This window comes from Microcebus murinus, chromosome 26, assembly GCF_040939455.1.
Source record: "Microcebus murinus isolate Inina chromosome 26, M.murinus_Inina_mat1.0, whole genome shotgun sequence".
NCBI lineage: Eukaryota > Metazoa > Chordata > Mammalia > Primates > Cheirogaleidae > Microcebus > Microcebus murinus.
This window is the reverse complement of record NC_134129.1, coordinates 9988787-10008818: the sequence shown is the minus strand read 5'-3', so window position 1 is coordinate 10008818 and position 20032 is coordinate 9988787. Positions and strand designations below refer to the sequence as shown.

At 31.8% G+C, this 20032-nt stretch overlaps 1 protein-coding gene across 15 annotated transcripts in view; it reads left to right on the top strand.

Annotated features, from left to right (window-relative positions):
• The window catches only part of ADGRL3 (adhesion G protein-coupled receptor L3), a 780724-nt gene that overhangs the window by 740884 nt on the left and 19808 nt on the right, over nt 1-20032 (top strand). For 9 of the 15 annotated variants that reach the window (XM_075997926.1, XM_075997928.1, XM_075997922.1 and 6 more), the window contains one exon: nt 10344-18408. The exons of 1 other annotated variant lie outside the window; for it this stretch is intronic. In XM_075997926.1, coding sequence (XP_075854041.1) covers nt 10344-11143 — 800 coding nt within the window. In that variant the 3' untranslated portion in view covers nt 11144-18408. Of the gene's footprint in view, nt 1-4500; nt 4630-8441; nt 8494-10343; nt 18409-20032 lie in introns of those variants that run through there. 5 more of the 15 variants (XM_075997935.1, XM_075997932.1, XM_075997933.1 and 2 more) reach the window with 2 other exon arrangements.

Genomic DNA, 20032 nt, shown 5'->3' with positions numbered 1-20032 from the left:
GGAGGAAGACAGGTTCTGTGCAAGTTTTTAGTTAGAAGGTCCAAGCGTTGGCAGCAAGCTGGGTTTGTTTTCAGCACTGAGAGTGCTACCATTCAAGAATATAATTGAAATACCTATTTAGTGAATGTGAACTGTAGGGAATGTGATAATATCTCCTAGACAAATGACACTTACTTGGAATGGTGATAGGAAGAATGACCTCTTGAGGTCACTCCAAGACTATTTTACATGGCTATCCCAAGCCCCGAATAGCCATGGAAAGATATTGACTCCTTACATTAGGTAGATCAAAGAAGGGATAATTGTTTGGCTACTCAGACATATCCCTTATTCATATGAACAAACCCATAGAGCTTATCTATATATTTATCAAACTCATAGAGCTTATCTATATATTTATACTCTTTGCAAAACATTAATTATCAAATCCCTTTTCCTTCTCTTTTGTTCCTGTTACTGAAGACCTCACTTGAATTATAACTCCATTTGCAGAACTCAGCTTAGTTTCAGAGACAGTGATTACATTGGTTTCAAATGGTGCGTGAGGTATAAATGTGTGATAGACAGTAAAAAAGCAACTGATTTTTAAGTAAGTGGATTATTTTATCAAGAAAAGGTTCTTAATACCAAGGATAAAGAATGTGCAAATTTTGTCTGAACGTTTTAAGTGTTTACTTGGTTTTACTATAAACAGCAGATGGATCTCCAATTTTAGCTGCATGTCACTCACTATGGCTATAGATCAGTGTTCTGTATTGTATCATGATTTGAGGAAGCAACCACCCAAAGCCACATGGCTGAGACTGAATATTTTTCCATATAGCCAACATTGTGTCATAACACCCAGCTATATGCAAATAGCATTTCTGCCATTGTTGCCAGCCTTTCCAGCTTAGCAGGAGTTGATGAAAAATAAAATGAATTTTAGAAGTCAGTCTTCTTGGATTAATAGTTTAATGATTGAAATAAAGTACATTCAAAAATTAGAAAAACCAGAAAGGAACTTTATGCTGGGAAAAATATTAAATATAACCACATAGATTATCATAAAAAAATCTATTTTTAAAATTATCATAAAAAGTCATATAGCTTTGATAGCTTCATTACAATTCTATTATGAAACTCCTCCTTTTTTGGTATGATTCACTCTTTTTTGTTCTTACGTTCTTGACTTTTTTAGAAACTGAATCATAAATGCAGAAACCAAAATATTGAGTCATCTGTGTCTTGCTTATGTATAATTCTTCCCAACTCAATTGTTTTCTTATTCTAAAGCTTTAATTGTCTTATTTTTTAAACCCTCTTCTTTTAGATCAATAAAGAGAAAAATATGTATATATTTATAAATAAAAGAAATATTTACCTTTGAAAATATAGGAAGGAAAAAGAGTAGCATCCAATCTTGTCACCTTATTGTTTATTTTCCAATTAGTTCAAGTTAGATAATAGGTAGTAATGAGAAATATGTGGAGATGCAGATGTAAACCTTGACCCTAAAGATCTATCTTACCCTATTTGTGATCTTTGAGGAAGTGTTAAAGAATTTTAGTGATTTTATATTTTTAAGATATTAACACTAGTTCATTGTAACTTATACCTGTTATTTTCTATTTCAACACTTTGAGTAATTTTAGAAAGTAATTATTTGTATTAGAAAACCACTTTTTAATTGGAAAAAAATGTCTAGAATAATAAATATCAGGTAGCAGGTACAATTTACAGGTAATTTGTTTTTAAAAATTGTTGTACTAACCAAATCCTGTCTCAAACAATCTTAAATTTGTGTAACCTCAACAATATAAATATTTAAGATATGTGGTTTTTCTTGTTTTGTCTAAAAGGTACTATGATAAACTCTTTTTAATTGATTTTCTTATTAAAATGCCATTCATTCATCAGTGGAAAGTAACACTGTTATAGACCCCATTCCATGGTAATTGAAGATCTGCAGTCATACTGTGTAAGAACATTTAAATGTGTATGTTGTATATCTTCAGGAAGCAAATATTGAGCACTTAGTACATGAAAACTTCTGTGCTACCTCTATGCTAATTCTTTGAAGGATATACAGGATGCAAACACATTATTTCCAGAAAGAACTAATACTTTCCAACTCTAGAGATCTGAAAAGCTATATTGTTTTTTAAATCAAGAGGTGTGCATAATTTTGAGGTTAAAATACTTATTGGTTGATATTAATAACTTACCATGAGAAAGAGCTATAATTTAGAAAAGACTAAAATTACTATTGCTGTGTTCCTTTTTCATTCTTTAAACATTTCTACAAGTGACTATTAATTCTTTTACTATTTTAGTAATTGTTTTATTAATATATTTTATTAATTCAATATACATTGCTTTTTATTTTGAGATAATTATACAGTCACATGCAGTTGGAGGAAGCAATGTCTAGAGATAGTATACCCTATGCCCACTTTCCCTCGTCTTGTGAAACTGTACTATAATATCATAACCAGGATATTGACATTCTACCACTCTTGTCCAGATTTCTTTGTTTTACTTGTAGTCCATTGTGTTTGTGTGTGTCTGCTTAATTCCATGCAGTTTTATCCACAAAGTAGGTTTGTGTATACCTCATCCTGGTCAAAATACAGAATAGTTTCATCATCACCAGGATGCTTCATGTTGCCCTTTGATGATAATACCCACTTAACTTCCTCTTCCATCGTAAACCCTGGCATCTGTAACCTCTCTCCACATCTTTAACCCTGGAGAACACTAATCTGTTCTCCACTTATATAATTTTGTCATTTCAAGAATGTTCTTTGTACAGAAATGCAATTATCGGTAGACAACCTATTGGGATTGGCTTTTCTCAGTATAATTCTCTAGAGATTTATTCAGGTTTTTATGTCTATCAATAGTTTGTTCCTTTTGATTACTCTGTAATATTTCCTGGTATGAATATACTACAGATTGACCATTCACCAACTGAAGGAAATTTGGGCTGCTATTGGTTTGGGGCTATGACAAATAAAGCTGCCCTGAACATTCATGTACGGGGTTTTGTGCGTAAAATTTCCATTTCTCTGGGATAAATATCCAAGAGTGAAACTGCTGGGTGGTATGGTAATAGCATGTTTAGTTTTATAGGAAACTGCCAAACTGTTTTTCACAATGGCTGTACTATTTTACATTTCCACCAGCAATGTATAAATAATCCAGTTTCTCTGCATCCTTGCCATCATTTAATGTTGTCGCCATTTTTATTTTAGATGTGTAGTGGTATCTTAATGTGGTTTTAATTTGAATTTCCCTAATGGCTCAGAGCAATTCTTTTCATGGGCTTATTTGCCACTTCTTCCATGTAATGTCTGTTTATGCTTTTGGACCATTTTCTAGCTGTATTTTTAGTTGTTGCTGTTTGTTTTAAAAGTCGACTTTTGAGAGTTCTTTTTTGGATCACAAATAATTGTAAATTTGTTTGCAAATATTTTTTCCCAATCTATAGCTTGTGTTTTCATTCCCAAATATATACATATTTAAATTAACATGTACCTCTATGGTCAACACGACTATTCCCATACAATTGGTATTTTCCTTTCCTCAGCAACTTTTCCTTTCTTTATCTAACGTAAATACACAATTCTATTATTTTCATACATGATATAATTATGTTTAATAAAACTCGTCATCTGATCTTATGATTCTTGGTTAAATGGCATTGGAGGATGGGAGACTGCAACTCAAACTAATGGTGTGTTAGAAATTAAGATATCTGTTCACAAAAAGATGAAAGAATTCAATTTTATTACTTTACTAGGCCAAAGTCCAAACAACCAGTTGGAAAATGGAAAATGGAATTCTATAAATGTATATTGTTTGATACTATAAAGTTAATATTTTATTGAAAAGATTTAAAAATATTTTTATCAGATTTATAATTTTATCAAATTAGTATGCTCACTATAGTGTACTAATAAGAGTGATTACATTTTACTTTATTTCAACTTAAATCCTCTTCTGTTGTGTCAACAACTGCTCTCCAAATGAGTGTTTTATCATAAATGTTGCCTTTTATTCTTTTTTACTTTCATTTGAAAACAACCCACAACGGTTTCTGTGAATGAGGGAATGTTTCGTTTAATTTTAGCTTTTCTTTTTGTGTTTTAAACTTCTTTTGGCTTTTGTTTTATGTTTTCTGTTTTGTTTGTATGGACTAGATTTTGCTTTTTTTTTTTAATTTTAATTTTTAGCAAGCATGGGAGTATATTCTCGCATACACCTTGGGAAAGAGAACACCCTAAATGTGGCTTAATCAACATTGTAAATCATTTTCTCTCTTTCCCATTGACTGGGATATGTGCATTGTCGAAAACGTGTGCTCTAGGGGCGTACTTTTTTAGTCAAATTAGCTGCCTGCCTGTAATCAGGACTGTATCAACTGTTGTCATTCTAAATGTTTCCTTTCTTTTTTTCAAACACATTTGCCTGATTGACCTTTTTTTTTTTCTCTGTCTTTCTATGGGGCTGCTCCAGGAGCCATGGCTAATCATCTTATAAGCAATGCTCTGCTCCGTCCGCATGGTACTAACAATCCCTATAATACATTGCTTGGGGAACCGGCGGTCTGTAACAACCCTTCTGTCAGCATGTACAACGCACAAGGTGTGCTGGAGTTTATCTTAATTTTTCCAAGTGAGAGTCCCATTTTATGTGGCTTTTATGGGCGCATTCTATTTCCTTCCTCCTGCCTTTCTTTGTTTTGGAAGCAGACACACAGACTCTTTTCGCATTCCACCCCTCTTGGTGCTTTTATTTTCCATTTTCCTTAGGTTTCCCTTAGTAAGACATGGATTCCTTCTGATGAACCAAACAGTTGATTCATCAATATGTGTTTGTTTCTACTGTAATGTTATAAAATGTATTTGTGGTTTGTCAGTGCTTTTCTTGTTCACTTATTTCTATATTGAATAACTATGTATTTATCTCGAGAAATGAGAGAGGTGCCCGAGGTAAGTAAGATAAAGGAAGACTTGCTTCAGTAGTCATAATGTTACATGAGATCAAGAACATGAATCTTACTTTGCTATACCATGAAGTACACCCTGAGCACAAAACATTCGTACTGATGAAAGCATTTAGATCAACTCTAGGAAAAATTACTTAACTATGCAGTAGAGGAAAGAGCAGTGATCTGACGAATAGCAGCTCAGGTTCTACTTTAGCTCTGCCATTGCCTACCTGAGCTTGGCTCAGGCAGGTCACAAAGTTGCTTTTTCTACATGTTAAAAATGGCTTCTCTGTATATCCTCTAGCTTGAAAATGATACAAAAATGTATTTGTATGTCAAACAAATAGGCCCAGATCTCTTCAAAACCCCTTAGAATATAAGCATTTGGATATGGTTTTACCTATTCCAAGTATAAAATTTTGTTAGGGGCACAAAATATTTAAAATATTTATATTGGATGTAAAGAGACCACACAAAAAAATATTCAAATATAAGTTTCATAAAAGAAAAATCTTAGTGATCTTACTTAAAATTATATTTGAAAGAAAATTCACTGTAACAAGGAGACCTCTTCTTTGGTTCCTTCAAGTTGAACCTGATTATTTAAATTTTTCAGGAAATTTTGAATAAAATTTCTATTAACCTCTGTGGGAATCGTTGGGTTTTTTTTTTTTTCTTTCTCAATCAGAAGTAAAAGATTAGTGGTGTGTGAATGTATAAAACTTGATCCGTTTGTTTTTACATGGCCATTGGGTATCTAAAACCAGAGCTTCCTCAGGGAGCACTTTGCTGGATACAAAGGATGATATAAAACTATTTTAAAAATACCAAATTAGTAATTCAAAAATGACCTCATGAATATTGTTAAGATATTTGGAATACAATGAAATAAATGTGCTGGCATATCGGTCAATTTTGAATGATGTTAAATGAAGATTTTCACCATACCTGCAAATTAAATGCATTCTACATTATTCGCTTTACACAGAAGAGCTGTTGGTAATTATTTTAAAACAAGTAATACATTTGGATCACATTTTGTTTAGCTTTTTGGTTACTCAGATATAATTTCTTATATAATGAAAAAGTAACAATCTGTATGGTTTTCCTAATTCAATATCTGCCTTCTCATCATACTTCACTGGTATCCTAAAGTAAGGGGTTTTTCTAAGGATGAAATACTTCTATAAAAACTATCCAATTGAAATTCTCACAATGTAAAGTTTAAAATAATGCCCCATAAAGTCTGATTTCTGTGGACTTCATTACTAGTTATTGCTATTATCACAATATATACACAAATGATTCTTCTTTTGTCTTTTATTCTTGTAAATTCAATTCTACTGACTTTTCTTAAAAACAAAAGTAAATAATTTTATTAATGTTTTCCAGAGTTAGAAGTGTAATTGTATACTATATCTTGTTTTAATATTTTTAAGATGTTTAAAAACTATGGTAGTGCTTAAAATAACTTTTTTACCACTGACCAAAAATAAATCTTGGAGATTGTCATATTGCTACTAATCTTATGCTTTCAGATGAATGCACTTATATTCTTACTGGCAAGGTGATATCTTACATGAAATATAGGTGGCTCGGTATGTACTGGAGTGGTTTATGTTGAATTACCACTTGGCTCTGTTCTGTGGATCCTCTAATTCACCTGCACCAATGATATCCAGGAATAGAAGCATTCCAATTTAAAATTTCCATTCCTGTTTGTAATGCCTTTATTTAAAATATGTAAAGATGGTGTTGATAGGAATAAAGATGAATAATATACTTTTATTATATTGAATTCAGATTCTATCTGTGGAAATATTTAAAATTTCACATGTATTTCTGGACCATTATCTTCTTGTCAGTATTAGAAATTTAAGTTTTGTAAAGATAAATCTCATTACATACAGAAAAAAACCTATAAACAACATAATATAAAGAGGATGTCAGGATTCCACTAATACAATTTATATTTTAAAGTAATTTAATTCAATTCTAAAACTTTAAAAATATATTCATAGTATGGGATATAGTGACAAATATATTATAGTTGGTAAGAATAGAAGCCTATTTTAGAAAGCATATAAGTTAATATTCTGTTATGACTTTCAAAGCCCAAAAGGCAGATGTGAAATAAAGGAGATTGCAGCAGACAGTTGGAAAAGGTCTGAAGGACTCCCTTTCCAATACCTGCTCCGTCATTATTAGCAGGGTGGTATTAGATAAGGCCCGGCCTCTCTTGGCTGCATTATATTCCTCTCTGGAAAGCAGGAATTGGACTTCAGTGATCTCTCATCTGTTTTCCAGTTCTAAAATTCTCTCATTTAACAAATGCACCATAATGAGCCTACACACATTTACATCTGTTGATATACTGCCGTGGCTCTTTACTTCTAATTCTTATTCTAAAGCTGTTTTGAAATTTTAAAAGAGATTTTCCTCTGCATTTGGAAATATTGTTGATCTTTTTGCTGAAAAGAAAATCAACCTTTAAAGTATACAATCTTATCTCTTAAAACAATAGTTAAATTATAACAAGTTGGAACCTGTTGAAATGATCTGGCCCAATGAATATGCTGTTTTCATTTTGTGATACTTTAATCTTTTTGTAAGTGAAATCAGGAAGAGCAATTCTTTCAATCTGATTAAAGTATGAGTTTTTTATATAAAAAAAATAATTTTCCTAGGATTGTTTTTAAGAGATCAACCCTCAAAATGTTTGGTTGCAACAATCCAGAAGAAAACCTGACATTGTTGGCGGTATTCCCTCCCCTCATATTTTCTTGATACAGAATAAATGTATTTAACCTTTTTTTCCTCCATAGTTACACAACTTTTGAAAATGAACTCCAGAAATGACAATATTGATCAGTTTTCATTTATAAGAAACATTTCTGTAGGTACAATGGGGAAATTAACCTTTGTGTAGGGAAACAGAAGATACATAAGGGAGGAAAAAACATAACAAAAGCCTTTAACTATGGTTTTCTTTCTGTATATAAGATGAAGACTTTAAAATTTTACTGAAAGTTTTTAAAATTAAATAATATTCCTCAGAAGCAGGTATGCTCTAACATATACACAAACATAAATAAAATTGAAATATAATGGTGGAAATAGTCATAGCTTGCCCTTAAGTTTTTACTCTCCTTGGTTCGTGTGATAATCTTAACTTTAAAATAAGTGTGCATTTGTTGAATTGAAATTTACAAACTGTAGAAATGCTTATTAAAGCCTCATATTAGCATGTGTTAAGGGGGATTTCTTATTTTCTGACTAACATTTCAATATTTTTAATTATGATAAACCATGTAACACAAACTCACGAATTTTGGGGCAGTGAAAATTATTTCCTTTGACTCTTTTTTCTGCATATCATCAATTTGCTTTTTACTCATGTTTCTTCTACTGTCGCTGTAAGCTTACTTGTTGTTTTTTCTTTCCTTTTCTTCATGCTGTCGTTTAGAGCCCTACAGAGAGACAAGTATGGGAGTAAAGCTAAACATTGCATATCAAATGTAATTTTTTTTAGTTCACTTTTATTGCATCACATATAGATGATGTAGTTATTAAAAACAGTTCATCTCACAATTTTAAAACTAAAGAACCTATGAAATCGACTTATATAAATATATGTTAATAGAGATTAGACGCTTTTGTTGTCTGATTCTTTTACTCTGTCACATAATCAACATAGTTGTTAAGTCTCATGTAATGTTTGTGTGAGTTAAATTGTTTTTAAATTAAGCATTTATTTTTGCTAAGTAATTCATAAACTTTTGATTTTTCTTAGTACATTCCATCATAAAAATGTGTCACATGCAGCATACCCACTTTATTTTGCTATGGCTGCTTTCAGCCGGTACCTCATGCATTGACAACAGAAATAATAAACACGTGTTTCAATGCATCAGCCACCAACCATAACCATTAAGCATACCACGGCAATCACCCATCACATACAGCCCTTTAAAAAGCACTTACTTTTGGTTTTTTCTTAACATTGTGGATTTGTCTACAAGATATAAAATGAAAATAAACTGCTTCACCCTATGTCTGTGATAGCTGCTTATTAAAATGTTTTATGCACTATTTTTCAAAACTATGTTGTTACTTGATACCATCAAGTATGCATCAGAAGTCCATATAAAAATTGACATATTTGATAAACTAGCAATGAATGAGTTGACTTTTGATAAACGTAACTGCATCACAGATATAGAATGAATGCTATATTTTCACATTAGCAATGTATTAACAGAATTCTCCAGTTAATTTTTCTTTAAAGAAATACCCTTTCTGATTTACCAATATTGGTTATATGTGTTTTTTCCTTTTGTGGTTGCATTTGAAGTGATTTATGAAACTATTGTAGATCTTGGATTTCTGTTCATTCAAGGGAATGTAAAAACCTTGAAGAAATATGTGGTCAAATTTATTTCACTGCAGCTGTTTCTTACCAGAATAAAATGTTTATCAACTTTTAAACCCAAAGTTTAAAATGCACACAAAATCATCACTCATTATTGAATGGTAACGTTAACACTGACACGAGGTTTTTAGGAATCAGATCCCTGTGTCTTTACAAATTCTTTTGTAGTATTACCTAATGACCCTAAACAATCACCAATGGGCTAATATATAATAATAATCAAAGTGCTTATAGCAGAAAAAAATTTAGAAAATAAATCCAAATACTTATGTTTTGAAAGTTCCTATGTATAAATTATTTTGATGTGCCATTTATTTGACTAAGCATTATTTCATGACCTCATCATTCTGACAAATTTAACATAATCCTTTTGTGGTTTTGTGTGTAGATATTTTTAATCTTACAAAATTCTATATCAAATTATTAGAAACTGTTTTATTTTGCTTTTGACCCGTATGTATATTCAAAGTACCACACACGAATTATGTTAATATTATAGCTATTTCAATGTTAAGGCAACATGTGATATTAAAGGTAATGAATTATTTGACTTTGATGTGTATAAATTGAAAGCTATAAATGACTAAACCAAAATTTTACTTTATTTTGTCCAAGTTATAATCAAATATACTTGAAATAATGTTCATGTTTGTATAGAAATTGCAAATTGATAATTTATTGGTTTTTAAGAAATTCTTCTGAAGATTTACTTTGCTACTTTTCCATTTGTAAAATTTGTCAGTTGTCCAATTATGTACATATGCACAAATAGATTTAATAGTATTTTTTGTTTCTTTCCAAACATTTTATACTTAAGTAAAAATGCTAGCAATTTATACATATTTCATAGTCGATGAATGTTTTTGCTTTTGTGTTTGTGTGTGTTGTATGGCCCTTTTGGATATAAATGTCATAGTGTCTTGTAATCTTTTTCAGAGGGGCTTCTGAACAATGCCAGGGATACAAGTGTCATGGATACTCTACCACTGAATGGTAACCATGGCAATAGTTACAGCATTGCCAGCAGCGAATACCTGAGCAACTGTGTGCAAATCATAGACCGTGGCTATAACCATAACGAGACCGCCCTAGAGAAAAAGATTCTGAAGGAACTCACTTCCAACTATATCCCTTCTTACCTGAACAACCATGAGCGGTCCAGTGAACAGAACAGGAATCTGATGAACAAGCTGGTGAATAACCTCGGCAGTGGGAGCGAAGACGACGCCATTGTCCTGGATGATGCCACCTCCTTTAACCATGAGGAGAGTTTGGGCCTGGAACTCATTCATGAGGAATCAGATGCTCCTTTGCTGCCCCCAAGAGTTTACTCCACAGAGAACCACCAGCCACACCATTACCCCAGAAGGCGGATCCCCCAAGACCACAGCGAGAGCTTTTTCCCTTTGCTAACCAACGAGCACACAGAAGATCTCCAGTCACCCCACAGGGACTCTCTCTATACCAGCATGCCAGCGCTGGCTGGTGTGGCCGCCACAGAGAGCGTTACCACCAGCACCCAGACCGAACCTCCACCGGCCAAATGTGGTGATGCCGAAGATGTTTACTACAAAAGCATGCCAAACCTAGGCTCCAGAAACCACATCCATCAGCTGCACACTTACTACCAGCTAGGTCGTGGCAGCAGTGATGGCTTTATAGTTCCTCCAAACAAAGATGGGACCTCTCCGGAGGGAAGTTCAAAAGGACCTGCTCATTTGGTCACTAGTCTATAGAAGATGACACAAAAGTTTAAACCAACAAAACTGCTAACACCTTGATGACTGTTCTGAGTTGATATAAGCAGTGGTAATAATGTGTGTACTCCTAAATCTTTACGCTGTTCTTGAAAGACAAACTCTCTCAGACTTTTTTTTTTTTTTTAAATGGGATTTTTAGGTCAGCCCAGGGGAGAAAGATAACTGCTGAAATTCCCCTGTGCCCCTTCCTTTCCTGTCCTTTCCCCTCAGATGGAGACTTCATTATGTTAATGAACGAGATATGAAGAAAATGGCACTCATTGTGGCCTTGTTGAATTATGTTGTGTTTGTTTTAACATCTCTGATGCTCTGTTACTATAATTACAAGGACCTGCTTTTTAAAAGGCCAGAACAATTGTTTGAATTTAGTAACAATGCTGCATCTAGATTGGAGTGCTGCACAAACAAACATAAAAGCAAAGCAAAACTGTATCACATAGTGGTTTTTTGTCACTTACCACCTGAATTCACTACAGCTGGAAGAGCTGTGGAAAACAAAATAAAACAACAAAATTAATAATGAAATGGAGGGGAATTCTAGAATTATATGCTAAATGCATATTTTATGATTTGCTGTATTAACTGATGATAAAACTAATGGCAGAAAAAAAATGAACAATTTCTATGTAATGTACAGATACTAGCATTGCACATATAGTCTGCTTTCTGTTCCTCCAGAATTTGAGTCCTGTTAATGTAGTGGAAAAAAAAAAGTTGTTTTCTTTTTTCTTTCGTGCTGGTCTTGCAAGTTTGTCTACCAGTAGGAGAGCAAAGTTACCTTCCTTTCCTCTTTTTTTAATTTGCTTTTCTTTTCTCTTTTCTATTCTCTCTTCTTCTTTTTTTTTTTTTCTTTTTTGGCCTCTTTTTTCCTTTAAAGTTTTGCCTGGCAAAAAAATAAATAAATAAATAAGCGAAACTATCACTTTATAAGAATCATTTTCTAGTAATGCAAACAAATTATTTTTTACAAAAAATAAAATAAATAAAATTAGACTTCCTTCCCTCACTATATATCTTTATTTAGTCAGAATCTATTTCCAACAGCATTTTTACAAATTAGAGCAGGACAAAACTCTTATGTTTACAGGGCACACCTGTTGTACTGCAAAGCATATTTGGCAAGCAGTTCATCACCAAGACAGTAGCTAAGATTCTAGAAGTCAAGAGGTGTCTATAGAACTAGTGGGGCTTCTGCATGTGAAAAACGGTATTCCATAGGCGTTACAGTGCTGAATGCTCAGTCTGATCCCCAAGTGGGCACCTGCACTACCAATTTTTAGAGGAAATTCACTCCTTCATAGTAAGAATTGAAAGGTCAAATTATTTCGAAGTGATTTTTTTTTAAAAAAAGTCTTCTTTTTATTAACAGGAAAATTTATTTATTTGACAGGATTTTAAGTAATGTAGGAATACAAGAGAAATTAGCAGCACATATAATTTTTTTTTAAATTTATGATCCATTTTGTATGGTCTCAAAGTTGGATGACCTCATTACTAATATTTGTTGTAAAAGTGAAACTTGTTTGCCAACCAATAAACAACTGATTGAGATTTAGAAGATATTGTATTGATGTATGTACTATATGATTAATTATTCTCATTTTTCTCGCCTTTCTTTCCTTCTGTTTTCAATATATAAACTTATCTAATCCTCTGTGGCTCAAATGAGCCATGCAGAAGAAATCAGTCTGCCTAGTTGAATAACCTAAGCACAAAATTATATAGTTTTTGCAGACAAACCAGAAAAATTGGATGGGCATGTTTATGTTGGCTGAAATAAGATGTATAACTTACTTTCTAGCAGGTTAACATATATGTTACTATGTGCTTATTTATGAACCAGCTACAGTCACCATGATTATTTTAATAGCCAGATTCAATCAGAGATAGAAATAATGAATTTGGGTGGGGGGGATCATTTTTTCCTCCTTTTTAAGTTCCATTTTGATGTTAGAAACTTAAATTCAATTAAATGTCTAAAAGATGCAGGGATCATGGCAAAGAGAAGATCCATTTTATAAAGACAGTGTAAGACACTTTTTGTCATAATTTTTTTTAATCCTATATATGGGGGAAATGGTAGGGAAAAAAGTCCTTTCAAAGCAGCTTTCCAGATCCTTAATTACTGCAGATTCTTTGCAGCCATGTCCAAGCATGGAGCCCCTCTTAGGACAGAGCTAAAATGAATTTGCCAAATTATAATTTCTCTTGTAGTGTTTTTATCTTGGGGTTTTCTTTTTCAAAAATCTAAACACCACTCATCTATAAATAAATATCTTAAATCAATATGAGAAGGTATAGTTTAGAAAGGGTAATTTATATATAATTTAAAAATATATGGCCAAAACAATTGTGCTGGGCCAGAGTACATCATAACCTTCAATCATATCACCTCAAAATATTTTTATGTATCACTCCTTTCTAATCAATTAACATGAGTATTTTTTTTAAGTCTACGGATTTTCTTTAAATTGGAGGAGAACCACAAGCTTTAATGGTAATTAGGTTTTTCTTAAGCCTATGACAATTATTAGCACCTGAAATGCATTTAATCCACCTGATGCATAGAATACATTTGTCAATCATAGGACCCTTTTTAGACATGTTTCAGGTAACTTCAGAAACACAAATATGGTCTGTGGATTATGAGCACTTAGTCAAACAGTAATATATGAAAGTGACTGTCAGTAAGAAGCTAGTTTCATAGACAAATGAGGAAACTACCTCAATTCAGCTTGCTGATTTTCTGATATTGCTACCTCCCTGCCCGTTATCTTTTGTGTTTGATTATATGGAAATTTGAAGCAGGTAGCCTCCCCAGCACTATATAGACCAAGTTGAAAAAAGATCACTTGACTACATATACTGGTGCAAAAGAACATTCAGTTCATCAACTACTACTAAGCTCTTGCATCAAGATGAAAGGGTGAGATTTTTGAACTCTCATACATTATAATTGGTTTGCTTTCAGAGAGACTTAAAATCCCAAAGATTTTCACAGGGAGAGATTGTTCCATCAAGTTTTATGGAACTATAATGAAAAAACCATGGATAAAGGAATTAATTATACATACATTTCAATAGAAATTTGTGTATATATAACACGTATTCATTTAGTCTTGTTTACACTAGCAAGGGTTGAATTCCTGAACTTGAATCTTTTTTCTTCACATGCATTTTCATGTAGAGCTATTGATAAATTAATAATTTCTCAATTTTTCTTCTTTCCCCACCTTTTGTTGACTCCATTTGTTTCAATACCCTGTGATATTTCTGACCTACTTATCTACATATTTTTGATGTGTTTATCTGATTTTCCAATAAGACATAAATTTCTATTGAATAGACACACTATACACACATAACACCTTATTTAGCCATCTGGAAGTAAAAGTAATGCCAATGAAACAAAGCAATTATTACTTCTTAGTAAAATAATATTTTTATAATATTTTATGCTTGGATTTTTTTCTTCCTCTTTAAAGTCTAGTTCACATGATACTCTATCAGGATGCTTGCTAATGGACTTCATGTTTAGTTGATTCAGAATCTGATGATGGATTGTTGCATAGCCTCTGTTCCTAATTGATCATATTTGTAACAAAATCTATATATTGTGAAGGAGAAATAGGTTGGAACTCCAATTAAATTTTATGGGATTCCTCACTCTTTCCACTCTATTATAATTGAACATGTTGACTTTGAATAATAAATTATTATGCTAAAATAATCATAATGATAAAAAAAGAACTGGCATGAGGACAATTATCTTGAAGTAAAAATAATTGGAAAAATGTATAATCAAAACCACATAATGGAACTACTCTTAACTTCCAGAAAAAAAAAAATCTATGACTCTATATTAAATATAGTTTATTATCTGTATTTTAAAAATCTCCATTATAATCTAAAAATGTTGACATATTAATGAAAGGATTTTTAAGATTTAAGTTTTTAAATGCTCTAATATTAATTTAGTTGGTGTGACAAAACTTTTTGTGATAATGGAGATAAACATAAAAGGGAATTAGTACCATTTATGAAGGATCTACAAACTAACTTGTAGGCAATATCTTCAGCTTTTTCCTTCACACATGTCCACATCCACTGACTGGTTTGCTCAAAGAATGACGTTAAAAATCCTAATGACTTGACTTTCTGCATTACTGTAGGAGACCAAATGAAAGAAGAAAAAGAATTTCTGGATTATCTAAAAATCAAGTCTGAACTAATCTATAACCATCCCCTATTAATGAAAGAATAGTTTTTAGAAGTTATCCATCAGTATTGTACCAAAGTGCTACTGATTAGAATATTTCTGGAAAAAATAATAAATGCTGCAGAACTACATGCATGTCAATTCAAATTTAGAGAGTTAAAAAAGAACTTAAACCCTAATGTGGGTTTTGAGCAAATCTGAAGATGTTGGCACAAATGTCCTTCTCTAACAAAAATATTGAGATAAAATACTAATATATGAACTTTCCAGTATATTGTAGACCAAGATATTAAGATTTAATTAGTTCATTTGAAGTAATTCATAATCATAATTTACCACATGTTCACTATGCATTCCTAAGTAATGCTTTGAAATCTTATGTTAGATTTCTGCACATCAATAAATTAGGAAGATGGAGGCACAAAAGCAAAGTAGCAACATTGCAAAATAGCTTATACAGGTATTTTTATGTGAAGGAATTCTACATATGCTTCTCTGAGCTCAATTTATTCAATGTATCCCAAAAGAAATTCAGTTTTGTAATCAGCAAATACATCCTTCTTAAACCATCTGAACAATATTATTAAACATCTAAATTTTCATTTGTAGACTAGTAGAAATTAAAAAGTGTTGGTAGCTGCTTCTTTCCTGATTAGGCCACAGGAGGAAACTTTCCTATTTACTAATTAACCCTGATTATTTCCTCTTTGGTTTAAAAGGGAAATCAATTTTTAACTTTCACCTGTACATATACTTACACCCTCTGATTCCTTTTATTTACAGCTTGCAGAGGAAACATCTTGTTTACAATATTACAAACCTGGTGGTTTTTGTAATAAAGGAGGTAGTTAATATGGTTTTGCATATTGTCATTTGAAAGAAAGTTACTGCTATGTCTTCTTTTTTTAATATAAAAAGGTACAAATCAGCACTTCTTTCACATCTAGTAGTTTAAATTACTATTCAAAAGTCTTGATGTTTCAACTGTTTTGATGTTTCTTTCTCTCTCTTAATAGTATGTCAAGTACATTTTTCTCATTTGATAATTGGTGTCCCATTAGAATATTTCAATGGTAAATGCAAACCATGATTTTTAAGAAGGCATGTGAAAGAACGTTGATTTATGTAAGAAGTCAAGGAAGACTATCCATGATAAAACCTCTATTGGTATGAACAAGTCTTTTCAACCACAATATGAACAGAAGAAGGGCAGAACCAACCAAGATGACAAATTTATAGTGAGGTGGCAGGGCCTAAATTAGAGTTACAGAGAAAAGTTTTCCAGGCAAAAATAATGAAATCATTTGTAGTGATAAAAATCCATACACTGTATTAAATGCTACATTTGTGTTCAAAAAAATAAAATTGGCGTTTCCTATATTATAATTTCATCCTGCTAATTCCACAGGAAACACGAAATACTTTTAACACTCTTTAGATATTCTTTGCCTAGTTATACCTTGTCTAAAGGAAATATAAATATGTTTAAAAAGTTTCTTGAATATAAGTATTTTGCCTAAATTCACCGTTAGTTTCTAATCTGCTGACTCTTGTGCACCAACACAGTTAATGCTACTAGTAGCTTTGTACCCTTTAGAGCTCTATTATGAATCTTTCTAATAAACATTAAATTAATATTATATTGAACTATGTAAATTGTGCAAAATAATTAATAACTGAGTGATATTCATGTTACAGGATAATTCATTATATATATCAATATATAACACTGAGAATGAACAAACAACACAATGCTGAAAATATTACTCTCAAGTCCTCTCTTCAATTATTGTAGTCAATTCATAAATCGTGGGTTATCAAAGTACTCCATAATCCAAACATGTCTAAAAGTTTTCTCAATACACCATTCATTCTAGAATGCTAAAAGAAAGAGCTTGGAAGAAAAGTAAAACAGACTTCTAAAGATATAATTTAAACATTATCATTCAGATTGAAAAATTTTAAATGAGAATGCTCCACTCTTTCATCTCTGGGAGAGGTTACTAAAGATTTACAGTTAGTCCAAAATCAGAGGATTTTAAATTTTAAAGGAGTTAGGTTTGTCTCAATGGCCCAAGACTGCAAAATTTCACACTGCGTTGGCAAGGAAATATATTTAAAATAGCTTTTTAAAGTTTAAAAATTCCTCTGATTCTTCTGAATGCAAAACAGGCAAAATGATCCTGGTTTTTGAAGTGAAATACATTGACTGATCTCAAAGGATGTTTGACAGAATTAGTGTCACCAATTCTTTAACAGTGGGTAGAGGTCTTTAAGGTTGTACTCAGGATACAGTGACTAGGACAGAATGTCTCTTGGGCTAATCACTGCCTAGTCCTCTAGAGTATTTTTTAATGCCCTGAATTTCAAATTGTCACAATGTCTTATCTTTTGAATGACATTTTGAATTAAGAAAGATGAGGAAGAAAACATTAAAGTTGGTTTTCATATCTCATTTGAGAATAAAGGTTTCCTTTACCATCCTAAGTAATAAAAGCTGATATGTCTTGAAACAGCTATAGACAATCAAAATGTGTTCATTAATAAAGTATCATTGTTTATATATTTTAACACTCATCTGTGAACTATAAAATCAAGATTTGTAGAGTCAGGTTGCTTTCTCCCTTCATCTGGCTTCTGTGAAGGCATTGCAAGTGGATGGATGATTTGGAAGTTAATCCATACTGTTTTCCTCCTTGCCAATCATTAAATCTAATTCAAGGTATACCTTTCTAAAAAATTAGTTTATTTTAAAACTAACAACTAATTATGCTATTCCTTATTGATAAGAAAAATCACTTTTTTGAATCAACAATAAAGCTATTGCAGCTTTGGTATCTTAGGATTCTCATATATTTACACATGGCATTATTCTTATCATATACACCTACCAGATTTCAAGCTATTGGATTTTTTTTCCCTTGTATAACCTTTTCATCCTTTTTTCCTCCTTAAATGCTCTGTACAATCACATGTAAAATCATGAGCTACAAACCTCAATAAAAATATCAGTAAATGATAAGTGATGTAGTTACTGTTATTATACGGTATTACCAAAACTTTGGTTTTGGGATAGTGTTTCAAATTGCAGGATAACAACTGAAACATGGACTCCTAATATATTTCTTAGGTCTATTATTCTCATGCCCTGCGACCTTCTTCTTCACACGTTGAAAACAAAATGTGAGCCTTTGTTCCTCTTGTTTTCAGAGAACCGCTGTGACCTGAGGCATCTATAAAACTATTTGTCCTTTCCAGGAAGATAGGAAGTTAAATTAAGAATTTACTATTTGACCTTAAAGTTTGTCATTAATGAGATATAATCAAATTTAGTGTTATATCTACTGCCTGGTCTTATATCTCCTCATTTCAAACAGGGGAGTCCGACAGTCAGTCAGTTGCCAATGAATATCTGGTGCAAAAGAAAGTTTAGAGGTGTGTGGAGTGACATGCATTCTTCTTTTGAATAAAGGGTACAATATATATATATATTACATTAGTAAATGTTTCAGATCAAAAATATAGATGTTATATAATCACCATTCTGGAGGGTCAAGGATTATGATTATTTAGTTTACTAACTCTGAGCATCAGTAAAATGAATGCAAATATCAGCTAGATAAATTTAATCTAGATGACTTTTTTTTGTAATATTGAAAATACATTTTTATAAGAAATATTCCACAAAGGAATTGAAAGGAAATCAGCAGGTCCTGAGTGCCTAGTATGTGCCTGGCACTTTACATAGCCTCATTTAATCTTCCCAATAATATGGCAAATGGAATTTGTTTCTGTATACTCCTTTTATGGAAAAAGTAATTTCAGATCCTACAGTCACAGAGCTAGTGAGTTTTGAACCAAAATCTCTCAGTCTAAAGTCCATTTTCTTTATTTTTTTAATCATGTTATACATACTGCGTCAACTAAATGATTTGTTGAAAAGAAAGTAATCCAGATTTTTTCATTTAGAGAGGGGAAAAGAAATATTGAAAAAAATATGGAACTCAAAGTTTCCATAAACCTCACCTTACTAGGCAATCAATATCTACACACATACATATATAGATATATATTAATATATCTATAGTTGTATCTACCTATCTAACAAGAGAGAAGATAGGCCTGATTTTTTACTTTAGGTTGTCACTTCCCAATTCTATACCTTTCAATAAATTATGTTTTTCTAAGAATGGATTTTCTCATTTCTAAATATCTGAATACAATATCTATTTTCTTTTTGATATATAATGTTCTAGGCACACATAAAATCCTCATCCAGAAAATTTTTTTACAGATCCTGAGTTAATACCAAGGAGACTGTGTCTTGTTGATTCTGTTAGTTCCCCAACCCCCAATAATGATTAGACAATAGTAATATGCTTCTAAATTAAATTCTACTTGAAGTTCCACTTTGATATGTATGACTGGCTCATTCCATTATGAGAGCATGTATAATAACTGCAAGTTTCTTAGTCATTATGTATACAATTTTTCAAAATTTAATCCTTATACAATAGTTTTACCAACTGTACTTCCAATTCTATAATGCAGCATTTGGTAATCTATATTCAGCAAGTCTCAGATGGTTCTAAGTTTAATATATTTGAGAAATGTGGGATGAAACAGATTTTTTTCTTATAGGATTT